Source organism: Triticum aestivum, chromosome 6A (genome assembly GCF_018294505.1).
Source record: "Triticum aestivum cultivar Chinese Spring chromosome 6A, IWGSC CS RefSeq v2.1, whole genome shotgun sequence".
NCBI lineage: Eukaryota > Viridiplantae > Streptophyta > Magnoliopsida > Poales > Poaceae > Triticum > Triticum aestivum.
The window spans coordinates 36066977-36081473 of NC_057809.1; the positions used below are offsets into that span (position 1 = coordinate 36066977).

At 42.4% G+C, this 14497-nt stretch overlaps 1 protein-coding gene across 1 annotated transcript; it reads right to left on the reverse strand.

Moving 5' to 3' along the window:
• Positions 1–1955: 1955 nt before the first annotated feature.
• LOC123130170 (uncharacterized) lies at positions 1956–5361 on the reverse strand. Its single transcript, XM_044550121.1, has 2 exons — positions 4197–5361; positions 1956–2188 (listed from the first exon to the last, which is right to left on the reverse strand). Exons 1-2 carry the CDS (start codon positions 5341–5343, stop codon positions 2181–2183), a joined length of 1155 nt encoding a protein of 384 aa, XP_044406056.1. The 5' UTR covers positions 5344–5361; the 3' UTR covers positions 1956–2180.
• Positions 5362–14497: the final 9136 nt, after the last annotated feature.

Genomic DNA, 14497 nt, shown 5'->3' on the forward strand with positions numbered 1-14497 from the left:
CTCGTCGCCAGCGCCCATGTCTGGTAGGTGTAGAGGCAAATCCGGTAGCCCACCCAAGCAAAGTTTTAAATAGCCGATATAGCCATGTTATAATGGTTTGAGTAGGGTGTCACTAAATAGTACTCCTATTCATGTACAATTGTGCAATAACGTTACAAAATAGCGGGCTATAGTTTTGCTATACCTGTTTGAGCGGTGTGCCGCTATTATGATTTGGCATAGCCCACTATTTAAAATTATGCAACCAAGTTGGGCTCCTTGATGTACAAAGCTTTGAATGGAGAAAAGTTGAGCGAGGGGATGTGAGTGGAGTTATACAAGAATCTATAGTCGGAAGCCACTTACATCACCATTGCTCGGGGCAGTCATTGATGGTACATCTTCAAGCATTAGTTGACGTGCTCACTTGAGCGTGATACACCGTCATCTAAAATTGAGCTTGGTACACGCCGCCTCAAGGAGGGAGCGCCACATCACTCTCGTGAAGATATGGTCACGGTCCGAAGACGATGGTATGAGGAACATCGTGAAGCTTGATGTGCCTTGATTACTTGGGCAACGGTGAAGGGGTGTCGGAGGGACGAAATCCATGGTCAAGTCTTGTCATGACTCGGTTTTTTTTGAGGGGCAGTGGGAATCGACAAGTGGCTGGAGGAGGCCCGGCATCTTCATGTGCTCGTGTTTAGCCTGCCGCAGACTTCTTCAACCACCCGCTAGAAGACGGAAAAAAATTATATGAGACCAGGTCTCACGGTTAGCAGGTGAAACCCGTCCTGATGGATGACACGTGACATTCATAAATCATAAAGCATGTAATCTCTCTTCCCCCTGATTTTAAATGGGGGTGGGGGATGCTTTGTGATTTGTGAATGCCACGTGTCATCCATCAGGATGGGTCTCGCGTGAGACCTGGTCTCATAGGCTACAGTGTTACAGGATCTCATAAATAAGTTTCTTTGTTTTTACATTGTCACACATAAAACACAGCGAAGCTTTAATTTCCTTTGACAGGGCTCCTGATAATGGCGAAAGATCGAAAGCCTGGTAGGTGATAGGCTTGCTTCAGCATCAAGTGCAGAGCCAACTCCCCGAAGAACATCAAAGGGAGCCGACTCCCTGAAGATCGTGACATCAAACAGGAAAGAACTCATCGTTTCACTTTCAGAGAGATTTGTACTCCAATGCATGCACAGAAATACAAGAGGCCACACCTATCCTCTGTGCTGATGTGAAAGAAAACAAAATGCAATTCTGATACAGTGCGACTTATATGCAATTCTGAAGGTTGTTGTCTGTTTACTGAACTCTGTCTACCAAAAGAGATACGGATGGAAAAATCGGTCGGGTTCTTCCAAGCAACCTACAACCCTGCCGCTTTTCGCTATCCAAAAAAGGAACCTACAACCTTCTGGATGTAACTCTGAAATAATTCATGGCAGAGTAGATTGCAGAGAGAAACTTTAATTACGCATCATGAGCAGCAAACAAAAGAGAGTTGGGACAATTTTCGTTGGTTTATTTCTCACTCAATGCCATGCTAACCTGAGGGGTTGGGGATACATACTTATAGGTTGCTAGCCAGCCAAGCATATGCTAAGATGCCAGTCTAAGATGCTAGTCTAAGATGTCAGTCTAAGATGCCAGTCTAAGATGCTATCCTAACCGCCAGTCCTTGATGGTCAGGAACTCTATCATAACTGCCACAAGGACCATGTGCTGCAGCCCCACAACGACCCTAATATACAGACTTATCCATCAATCCGGACACCTTCGTGATGATAAAAAATAGGGTTTATCTAATACAATAGTAGCAACATGGGGCATAACATCAGCAGGGATATAGAAACCTGAAAACTCTACCTGGCACAACACAAGACTGACAGTAGAGCTTGCCTGATCGTGCCTACTTCAGCGGCATCAAGCAAATGAACCGCAAGAGTGACAGACATGACAACACTAATTATTAATCCAAGCAAGTAACCGTGTCCTCATACAGAACATAGATAATAGGCACGTAGTTTGCAAACGAAGCGATTAGCTCCTACTAGTCATACAACTTCACACCTGACCAGTACAGTGGGCCAAATTCTGGGTGTAGCACACGCCCATGAACAGCATACAAAACGGAAGAACCTACAGCACACAATCAATTTCTGCATCTTGGCCACCGGAATGTAACCCTAGATACCTGCGGAGCAACCAATTTCATCAGTCAAAGTTAAAGTTCTGTATCTCAATACATTCATAGAAAAAAGTTGAAGTTATGTATCTCAACTTATGTACGACTCAAACAGTAAACACTAACTTCACTTTTTTCTATGAAACCAACAATAGAAACAGAGAACCGCTACAGGAGAACAGTTCATTTTTGCCACCACACCTTCAACTCTTATTATTAGCATATATTCTCAAGTTTTTGGCTACATCTGTTATTCTGTTCTCAATAGAGGCAAATAAAATAAATAAACTGTGGCTCAAATAACTCCAGGGAAATACTGGTCATCCCAGCTTATTGAATCACTTGAAATATTCATTTTTATCATGGGCACGTAAGGGGCTCATGGGGTAACCGGGTAACAAACCCGAACAGTCTGGTTTATAGCTTATAGACATACTTTTCAGAAATGTATGTGCTAGCAAGTCGCTCACAAACCAAATTTAATTGAACTCATGTAGTAGAAGCCTCAACTAAGGGATCGTGCACCGTCTTATTAATAGAAACATTTCATTCGGCCAAATATAGATGCACCGCTCTTTCTTCACAACAACAAAAGCAATGCTTTGACCACTAGTTTTACTGATAACATTAATATGTTAGTAAAAGTATACAACTTGTGGCAAAAGCAGTGTTTACGGTGAATCTAGTCATGCCATTTCGACCATATGTTTATAAGAAAAGTCTTGAACATCTAAAGTGACCAAAAGTGCAGAAAATAGACTACCCGCAAAGCATTGATACATATAGTTTGGACCAGACAAATCATGTTAGGGGATAATGGCAGGTGGCAGATTACATATGCAAATTAGATAGGCACTGAGAGATATGCTGAGAATAATATTTAAGCAAACTGCCTTACACTAACAATCATCCATAAAACTGCAATAAATTGAGCAAAAAGATAAATAGAAATACAAAAATTAATGAAAGCATACTCTTCGAGTATTATGACAAACAACATTAGGAAAAGATAAGCAAAACTACACCAATTCTAAAATTTATAGAATATTCAAGGAACAGTATAAAAAGATGAATGTTGTAGAAATGAAGAACATGTACACTCAGACCATTAGCTGGTCAGAAGAGTAAGTTATCCAGAATTATAAGCCCATTCCATGCCATATCAGAAAAAATAAAAACATAATCATATTAAGAAATCCAAGCAGATTAGTGAAATGAACAAATAAAATATTTTTCCTATGTACAAATGCACTTGGTACTCTCAGTAGGACTCTTCTAAAAATGGTAGATGAGTAAATATTCTTAAATTCCAGAAGTTCATCATTACAAACTTAATATTAGCACAATTACAGAGATAATAAATACTGAATGAAAGAAATAGAACTAGCTTTAAACTTTAACATGTGCCTATTGAGTTCACTATATTTTTCATGTAGTCATCTTCAACTTCCCACTATTTCATGTATTGAGAAAAAACTGCCTTCTAAAACTACTACTGTATTATATAATATTTGCATATGTGAATAGGCATATGACAACCAGATTTATTTCAATGCTACACAAAGAATTTGCTAATCTTGATCTTTATTGTTTTATTGTATGGATATTCACATAATAAACTGATGAAGCCAGTTTGCTAGCTCTAACTTGATTACAGATATGGAACTCAGAATAGACCAATTGCAGCCCAACGCCTGGCTACAGAACACATATAAAATTATACACCACTAAAGGATTTTTTTTCCTACACATCATAATCATTAAACACCACACAAGAATCAGAATAGAAACCGTACAGAAAAAATTCGCTATATGTTGAAGAGGGCATCAAGCAGCAAAAGAAACAATTGCTATGACACTACTTGAAATTGCTAACTTAAAACAAAAGGATGTGAACCATATATGCCATCAACCAACTATAAAAAACTAACCTGGTTTTATTACAACCAATATATATATATATATATATATATATATATATATATATATATATATATATATGTAAGGCATGCTTTACCTGCAGCGTAGACACTTTCAAATGGATGATAATGAAAAAGGGGGTAGGCTCCAGGAAGTTTATTGAACTGCAATGACTCAAGATGGACCGTAAAGAGGATGTGATGTGTCCATACGAACACCACATTATTTTCCCCCATGGGCCCTTGTATTATTATGTCATTCTCCTCCGAATTCAGAGAAAGTAGCTTGTCCAGTTCAATGGTTCTTCCAAGACCCCATGAAGCAACACCATCACAATCAGTCTTCCTCTTCCATAACTGGATGCTGCGGTCTGTCTGGAGGAGTAAACCAAGGCCACCACCCTCTGCGCGCATAATCGAGAATAGGCAATGGCCGTCTTCAAGGATATGCACTGGCAACCGTATGACAGCTAGGCTTTGCTTCTCCAAATCAAACTCAAGAATTCCGGTAAAATTCCCAGCAAGCCTCCAGTAAAGGGAATCCCCAATCAGCACGGTAGGCTTGTAAGTAGAAACGAAGGTGCCAACATTACTCATTGGAACGCGAGATGGAAGCTGTGTTGAGACGAGTTCACCCCATGCGCCAGCCTCTGAGGAGTAAACGCAGGCAAGCGCTCGTCTGTGTTGCTTGTCATCGTTGTCTGCCACTGTCAACGCCACTTGGAAGTGTTGGGCATCGTCTCCAGCAGCACGAAGCACCGCCCCGTTGATCGGTGTCTTCTCTGCATGTATCGCAACCCCCGGGGGCACGTCAAGGCGGTGCTGGTCGCCGATGACGGGGTCCCACACCAGGATCTGGTTCTTAGGTTTGTTGACGACGAGTACCAGGCCATGGCGGCATCCAAGGGACATGAACCGGTCGCCGTCGCCGTCGCCGCGCTGCAAGGAGAAACGGCCGGGGGAGACACGATCCGGGGCGTCGAGAGCAGGTAGGAAGGGCAGATCTTCATTTCTGACGAAGAAACCGAGTAGGGGTGGGTCGCGGCGGTGGTGGATGCGGAAGCGGCGGGAGAAGCCTGGGTCGGAGAGGAGGAGGCGCCAGCGCCTGCAGACGGCGGAGGCGCGGGGGAGGGAGGAGGGCTGCGGAGGCAGGCGGAGGAGGATCTCGCGGAGCAGGTCGTCTTCGCCCAGTGGCCCGACCGCCGGCGAGCAGGGGTGGCGGCGGCGGCGGCTAGACCTAGGCATCTCGCCCTCCTCACTGCTCGTGCGGGATGTGGTGGGTGTGGAGTCGAAGCAGCAGCAGCAGCCCAAAGTGAATCACTGAAGTGGATCGGCCCAGTTACAGCGAAGAAATTCTCTTGTTAGTTTTTTTTTCAGTGCATAATAATTCTCAAAAAAAAAAAGTTACGGCTTGTAGTGTTCCCCTAAAAAATAGAGTCACGGATTGTATTGCATAATACATATATTTTTTAAATTGTAGTGTAATATTTGTAAAATACTAGTGGTGCATACAATTTTCATCGAAACAAAAAAAAGTTTAAACGCCAATTGAGCACTATTTCCAAGAATCATTTTAGCTTTGCAATATCCTGTCTCTCTATATTGTCCCTAATAAGTTTTGACTTGCTTAGATTTCCAAAATCTATCGAGAGTATCTCTGTTTTAGCGTCAACAAACAAACATCGATGTTTGCGACAAAAAGATACTATGTGCTAACTCTTCTGCTAACTGGATTTTCCCAAGAAAAAACTGACTTCATCCCCCCCAACAAAAAAAAGATGACTTTGCGTTGTGCATCTGTAGCTGGTCTTTAGCCATGTCATTACGGAGTTGCCTGCCTTGAAACCCGTATATATGTACATTTGATATAATCATTTTCTTGCTTCTGGTACTTACATGGTATTGGATATGAGTTATCTATCCTCGCTTCTGGTCCTTCTCTTCGATGGCTGAGTCTCACTCCTTCACTGACTAGCCTGATACGTCTTCAACGTATCTATAATTTTTGATTGCTCCATGCTATATTATCTACTGTTTTGGACATTATTGGGCTTTATTACATACTTTTATATTATTTTTGGACTAACCTATTAATCGGAGGCCCAGCCCAGAATTGCTGTTTTTTTGCCTATTTTAAAGTTTCAAAGAAAAAGGAATATCAAACGAAGTCCAAACAAAACGAAACCTTCGGGAATGTGATTTTTGGAACGAACAAGATCCACAAGACTTGACCCTACGTCAAGCAACCAACAGGGAAGCCACGAGGTAGAGGGGCGCGCCTACCCCCCAGGCGTGCCCTCCACCCTCATGGGCCCCCTGTTGCTCCACCGACGTACTCATTCCTTCTATATATACCTACAGAACCCCAAACGATCAAACACGGAGCCAAAACCCTAATTTCACCGTTGTAACTTTCTGTATTCACGAGATCCCATCTTGGGGCCTGTTCCAGAGCTCCGCCGGAGGGGGCATCGATCACGGAAGGCTTCTACATCAACAACATAGCCCTTCCGATGAAGTGTGAGTAGTTTACCTCAGACCTTCGGGTCCATAGTTATTAGCTAGATGGCTTCTTCTCTTTTTTGGATCTCAATTCAAAGTTCTCCCCCTCTCTTATATATGGAGATCTATTCGATGTAATCTTCTTTTGCGGTGTGTTTGTTGAGACCGATGAATTGTGGGTTTATGATCAAGTTTATCTATGAACAATATATGAACCTTTTCTGAATTCTTTTATGTGTGATTGGTTATCTTTGCAATTCTCTTCGAATTATCTGTTTGGTTTGGCCTACTAGATTGATCTTTCTTGCAATGGGAGAAGTGCTCAGCTTTGGGTTCAATCTTGCGGTGTCCTTTCCCAGTGACAGTAGGGGCAGCAAGGCACGTATTGTATTGTTGCCATCGAGGATAACAAGATGGTTTTTTTATCATATTGCATGAATTTATCCCTCTACATTATGTCATCTTGCTTAAGGCGTTACTCTGTTCTTATGAACTTAATACTCTAGATGCATGCTGGATAGCGGTCGATGTGTGGAGTAATAGTAGTAGATGTAGGCAGGAGTCGGTCTACTTGTCTTGTACGTGATGCCTATATACATGATCATACCTAGATATTTTCATAACTATGCTCAATTCTATCAATTGCTCAACAGTAATTTGTTCACCCACTGTAAAACACTTATACTCTTGAGAGAAGCCACTAGTGAAACCTATGGCCCCCGGGTCTATCTTCATCATATTAATCTTCCAACACTTAGTTATTTTCATTGCTTTTTATTTTACTTTGCATCTTTATCATAAAAATACCAAAAATATTATCTTATCATATCTATCAGATCTCACTCTCGTAAGTTTAAATCATAGAGAAGTTGGAATACAGTATGTTTAACACCAATATAAATAAAGAATGAGTTCATTACAGTACCTTGAAGTGGTGTTTTGTTTTCTTTCGCTAACGGAGCTCATGAGATTTTCTATTTTGAGTTTTGTGTTGTGAAGTTTTCAAGTTTTGGGTAAAGATTTGATGGATTATGGAACAAGGAATGGCAAGAGCCTAAGCTTGGGGATGCCCATGGAATCTCAAGGTAAAATACAAGGACACCAAAAAGCCTAAGCTTGGGGATGCCCCGGAAGGCATCCCCTCTTTTGTCTTCGTCTATTGGTAACTTTACTTGGAGCTATATTTTTATTCACCACATGATATGTGTTTTGCTTGGAGCGTCTTGTATGATTTGATTCTTTGCTTTTTAGTTTACCACAATCATCTTTGTTGTACACATCTTTTGAGAGAGAGACACATGATTTGGAAATTATTAGAATACTCCATGTGCTTCACTTATATCTTTTGAGTTATATAGTTTTGCTCTAGTACTTCACTTATATCTTTTAGAGCACAGTGGTGGATTTGTTTTATAGAAACTATCGATCTCTCATGCTTCACTTAGATTATTTTGAGAGTCTTAAATAACATGGTAATTTGCTTAAATAATCCTACTATGCTAGGTATAGAAGAATAATAATAAAATTCTCTTATGAGTGTGTTGAATACTATGAGAAGTTTGATGCTTGATAATTGTTTTGAGATATAAAGATGATGATATTAGAGTCATGCTAGTTGAGTAGTTGTGAATTTGAGAAATACTTGTGTTAAAGTTTGTGATTCCCGTAGCATGCACATATGATGAACCGTTATGTGATGAAGTCGAAGCATGATTTATTTATTGATTGTCTTTCTTATGAGTGGCGGTCGGGGACGAGCGATGGTCTTTTCCTAACAATCTATCCCCCTAGGAGCATGCGCGTAATACTTTGCTTTGATAACTTGTAGATTTTTGCAATAAGTATATGAGTTCTTTATGACTAATGTTGAGTCCATGGATCATACACACTCTCATCCTTCCACCATTGCTAGCCTCTCTAATACCGCGCATCTTTCGTCGGTATCATACACCCACCATATACCTTCCTCAAAACAGCCACCATACCTACCTATCATGGCATTTTCATAGTCATTCTGAGATATATTGCCATGCAACTTTTCACCGTTCCGTTTACTATGACACGCTCCATCATTGTCATATTGCTTTGCATGATCATGTAGTTGACATTGTATTTGTGGCAAAGCCACCGTTCATAATTCTTTCGTACATGTCACTCTTGATTCATTGCATATCCCGATACACCGCCGGAGGCATTCACATAGAGTCATATTTTGTTCTAAGTATTGAGTTGTAAGTAAATAAAAGTGTGATGATCATCATTATTAGAGCATTGTCCCAAGTGAGGAACAGATGATGGAGACCATGATTCCCCCACAAGTCGGGATGAGACTCCGGACAAAAAATAAAATAAAAAACCATCGTTGGGTTGTAAACGTTGAGTTGTAAGTAAATAAATCATGCCGATAACAGTAATTTGTTCACCCACCGTAAAAATACTTATGCTCTCGAGAGAAGCCACTAGTGAAACCTATGGCCCCCGGGTCTATCTTGATCATATTAATCTTCCAACACTTAGTTATTTTCATTGCTTTTTATTTTAGTTTGCATCTTTATCATAAAAATACCAAAAATATTATCTTATCATATCTATCAGATCTCACTCTCGTAAGTGACCGTGTAGGGATTGACAACCCCTTATCGCGTTGGTTGCGAGGATTTGTTTGTTTGTGCAGGTGCGAGGGACTTGCGCGTAGCCTCCTACTGGATTGATACCTTGGTTCTAAAAAACAGAGGGAAATACTTACGCTACTTTGCTGCACCACCTTTTTCTCTTCAAGGGAAAACCAACGCAAGTGCTCAAGAGGTAGCATAGCCCGGCCACATTTCCTTCGTTGATGTGCTTGCTCTATCCTACTATATTGACTCGCTGACCACCGCCATCCTCGACCCACCCACCCACCCTCACTCGGTCATGACAATACTCAATTTGGAGGAATCCAATTTCATCTCCTAGATCACACTATATATGGTGGCATTTCGCCAGTGCCACGACATAGCTTTATCCCTTATACCCCCATGCTCCTCAACATGCTTCACAGCGTCTCTTACCCAACGGCGCATGATGTCGATGGTGATTGGTTCCTCAATACTGGCGCAAATGGCACATATTTCTTTGGATCTGGGTAGTCTCTCTCATTTCCCTCCACTACCCCTCATCACATTGTTATCGGCAACAGCTCTCAGCTTTCTTTCACACACTTTGGTTCCTGCACATCCTCACTCCCTCTTCTTAGGTCAAACTTTCATAATGTGCATGTCTCTCCTGTCTTGCCTTGATCAAAATTTTAATTTTTATTCATGCCTTCACTTGTGAGAATCTTGTTTCTATGGAATTTTGACCCCTTTGGATTTTGTATCAAGGACTACTGCACTCGGTGGCCTCTGTTTTGTTGTAACAACTCCGATGATGTCTACCCCACGGCCATGCCATTGCACCCCCTGTTGCGTTTCGCAACACCCAAATGGTGGCTACGGAGTAGATCGAAGCTCTTTGTTGGGGTAACAGCTTGTCTTCTAAAGACATCTCCAACACATATTCTCAAAACATTTCCATACGTCTGGACCAAGTTATCTGAAAGAAGTTTGCCCTCCAACATGGACCCATACTTGTCCGTGGACGCATCCGCTTGTCCGAATTTCTAAAAACCAAACACAAACTAGAGGGGGGTTGCGGACATTCGGACCTTCGCCACATAGGACTCACTCAAACCCCCTCCCAGGCCACTTCTCTTCCACTCTACCCCCTACTCCCCCTTGCTTTGCACCCACACACCCTCCTTGTCTGACATCGTCACTGTACCTTTCTAGCCACCGCCAAGGCATTGTCGGATGTCCGCAATCCCCACCCACGTGTTTGCCCACCTATGCCGCCGCCCACGCAGGATCCATCCACAGCCAAGTACCCCTCGCCTCCTTGTCGACACCGTCCATGGTGAACACCATGCCCGGTAGGTGTTTGGTCAAATGCAATTGAGTTTTTTTCTTGAATCCTCTTGTTGTTCTTTGGAGTAAGCACGACGGTGGTACTGGGTGATGGAGGATAAGTTTTTTGTGCGATGCGTGGAAGGTCATATATGAGAACTTTATATGCATGAGGCAAAGGGCTAGACCTTTTGGCAAACATGCATGGTTAGTTTTCATGAGCAAAAGCACAAGGCACCCTACAACTCACACACGATCCATGATCACAACGTGAAGTCGCTAGCCCATCGGTTACACCATCTTCAACTTTGTCATGAAGTTTTTTGCGGTGGGTTGCACAAATGGAGAGAAGGTGGCTACCGGGCTCTCAAACCATTGAGAATCTAAGTTTTGCATCTTGTTGTTCTACATATCGGCCAATTCATTGATTTACTCAATGTTGCAACTTAATAATCATCACGTTGTGCAGCCCGGACATGTCGTCGTGCTGTACTATAGGACCGAGGGTAGGCAATTATGTTAATACATTGTTGGATGAAGCTCGAGAGGCACAATACGTGGGACAACATGTGCGGATTCTGACTCGAGAACTGTTCAATTTGAAATCGATAAATTTGAAAAATTTGTTGAACATCCAATTGTCTCGGATGTAATATTTACATTTGAACTATTATTGTACTAGGGACATTTGAATGTTATTAATGAATGAATTATTTTACTTTTATAATTATTTTGAGTGTTGTGTACTTGAGAAAAAGAAATAAGGACAAATATTTAGGGGTCATGGTTAGATGACCGGTTCCTGTATCAGTGTCCACGGATAGGTCTTCACTGGTCCATGAACAAATACGGTGTTTGTTTGAGAGTTAGTGTTGGAGATGCCCTAATGCTCTTTAACTAAGTCAAGGTAAGGACGAAGACAAGTTCGTGCCTTTTGAGTACTTAATACTTTACAAGACTTCTCCTCCCTATATCTCTCCTCATAAGGGAAGGCGTCTATGGTTCCTGCCTTCCGGCAGCGATGTCGTCGATCTGCCACGTCTCATGTGGCTTTATGATCATAGGTGCACGGTGGATCCCAGCCCTTGCTGATGGGAGGGCTTCATTTTTAGGTGCTTCTTTAAGTTTTGTTAAGGTTTGTGTCTTGTTTAAGAAGACGAAACGACGGTAGCTTTCTAAAGGTGAAATAAGGTTCTCCCCACCTAGCCTCTATCCCGGTGGTGCGTCTAGCATTGTTGGAGAGTGTGTGGAGGTGTATCTCTAGCGCATCTCGCGGGATTCAATCAGTGGGTGTCTTTGGTGGATTTGATCGGATTCGGTCTTTGTTCGTCTTTATTTATGTGTTTTCAGGTTAGATCCATCTGATCTAATCTTCTCTTTATCGGCGGTGGTTGCTATTCTGGTGCGTTGGTCCTATGGAGTCTTAGCACGATGACTTTTAAACTGTCTACTATAACAAGTTGTGCCCGGCTCTGACGAGCGAGGAGCGATGACGTCGACACGCCTTTAGTTTGCTTCATTGCTTATAGTCATCGCTAGATGATCTACGAATCTGGATATATTTTTATTATTTCTGTTGTTTATTGAACTGCCATGATTAAAGATTAATTGATCAAAAGTTTTCAAAAAAGATAAAAAAAATACAAGACGCTCACCTGAGGCAAGGTAAGGAATGAGGTAAAGCATCACGCGCATGCATGCTGACGGAACGGAACGGTAGCAACGCCAAGGCAAAACCTCCACTGTTGAGATGCTACGCGACCAAACTCATCAAGCACCCGACCCTGCATGCACAAGAAAGTTAATCAACCAACCACGCGCCTCCTTCAAATCAATGGAAACCAATCAGTAGCGGCAGGGATCGCCGGTGACGACAGCGCCGCCGCCGAGAAGTAGGACACGGCGGGATCCTGCTCAGGACCGGCTTCGGCTCTGGCATTGGCCCTCCGAGCAGCTCACCGGCTCCGGCTCTGGCGTTGCGCGTTGGCCCTCCGAGCACGACATGTCTTCCTACTTCTTCTCGGGACGATGATCGGCCGCTGCCCCCAACGTCACCGCCGCCGCCGGCATTGTCCATCCAGAAGGCCTACTTGGAGTGGTGCACCTCCAACGGCGTCCTCCTCAGCCCCGGAACAATGTCCGAAATTGACTGCGCCGCCCAATCGAACTTAGGATAATAATCATTTGACACTATCCTACTGAATTCATATACATATATGCATGATACCTTTTTCGTAAAAAAATATAAAAGCGTTCAGTTCACTAAATTTCTTTACAAAGGGAGTAATTAATGCTACATGGTAGCTCCATCTCATTTTCTTGTATTTTGACGTGCCCAAGTTCTACGCCCAGCATGGTAGGGAACCACACGGATGTATTATTAGTGGAACTTAAAAAGATGTATTATTAGTGGAACGTAAAATGTCACGACATCCGATCGCACTAAGTTAAATGAAAAACACTTCTTTTCCGCCAGCGGATAGCATGCGATCTATCGGCCGCATCGTTACGCGCCACATGCCATGTGGGTCACACACACACTTCTTTTTTTTAGCATCAGTACTGACACAAGCGCTCATATACACGCGCATACACTCACCCTTATAAACACACACACGCACACCCTATCCCTATGAGCACCTCCAAGAGACTGAGCCGGCATATCATCTTGAGATTTACGAAGTCACCGTAGGCGCCTCGTCGTCGACGGGAACGTCTCCTCCCACTGAAAGCGCATCGCCGGAAATCCTGAAATAAATCCAGAAATAATGCGAGCACACTTCCATCTCATACTTTCTTTAAAAAAAATATCACACCTACTCTTTCTTCTTCCCCTCGTTCTCATCGAACGGGACAAGACAAGAGTGCCTCGCAAACATCCTATTCTCTCTCGCTCATCCTCTCACAAGCATCATCTCCGGTGGTGATGCAAGACTTGGGCCTCATCGCTATTGTAGGCAAGGGGGTGACCACACCAAGAGTGCTTCAGGTTCAGGAGTGCCGCATGTGCTTTTGCTGAGAAGCCAACACTGATGTTCATTAAAACATGTTCATAAATAATTTAAAAGTTCATGAATTTTAAAAGTATTCTCATTTTTTTTAAAATCCATGAACTTTCAAAAACATTCGAGTTTTAAAAATCATGAATTAAAATATGTTGATTTTGTCTTAAAAAATCATAAATAAAAAATCTTGAAATGAAGATTACGATTTAAAAGATATTCAAGAATTTAAAAAGTTGCTCCTGAATTTAATAAAATGATCATAAATTTTTAAAAAGAAAATAAAACAATAAATAATCAAATAGAAAAAGGAAAAGGAAAAGGGAAAAACTAAAAATCTTATAGGAAAAAACCAAGAAATAGGAAACACAAAAAAAGGTTGCGACTCGTGTGTTCGATTCGAACTAGTTGGGTTGGCCTACGTCATCATCTATGTGTGGAAAAAAAAACACTTGAAATGGTTTGGCCCATGTCGTTGACTATCCTTCGTAATAAGTGAAATATAGGAATTTTCTTTTCTAGATGCATTGCCTCTGCTTCTATGACCTGATGGCAGCTCGTATGTCGCACCAGAGTGCAACATTTGAACAAATTGCGAGAGCCCGGTGAGAGGTGGATCTCTATAAGAAGTGCTCGCCAACATCCTCCATCACGTCCTAACACGCCACCTCGCCACATTCAGGTGCGTCTGCAAGGACTGACACATCATCATTGACATCTGTGAGCTAATCCTTTTGCGCCTCTTGAAATTGGCGCATTGCGCGGCGCATTTATCACCATGATCAACGGATTTCACACCACTTATGTCTTCACATGATGGGTTACGCAGCACCGACACCCGTCTCACCAACCCGCTGACCAAATGGTGCGCCGCCTTCGTCATGGGCCGTTGTAACATGCTCCTCCTTTGCGATGCCAGTGAGGACGCGTGCTTCCTCTACAAGCCGGCCACGTGGTGGTAGGGGTATATTT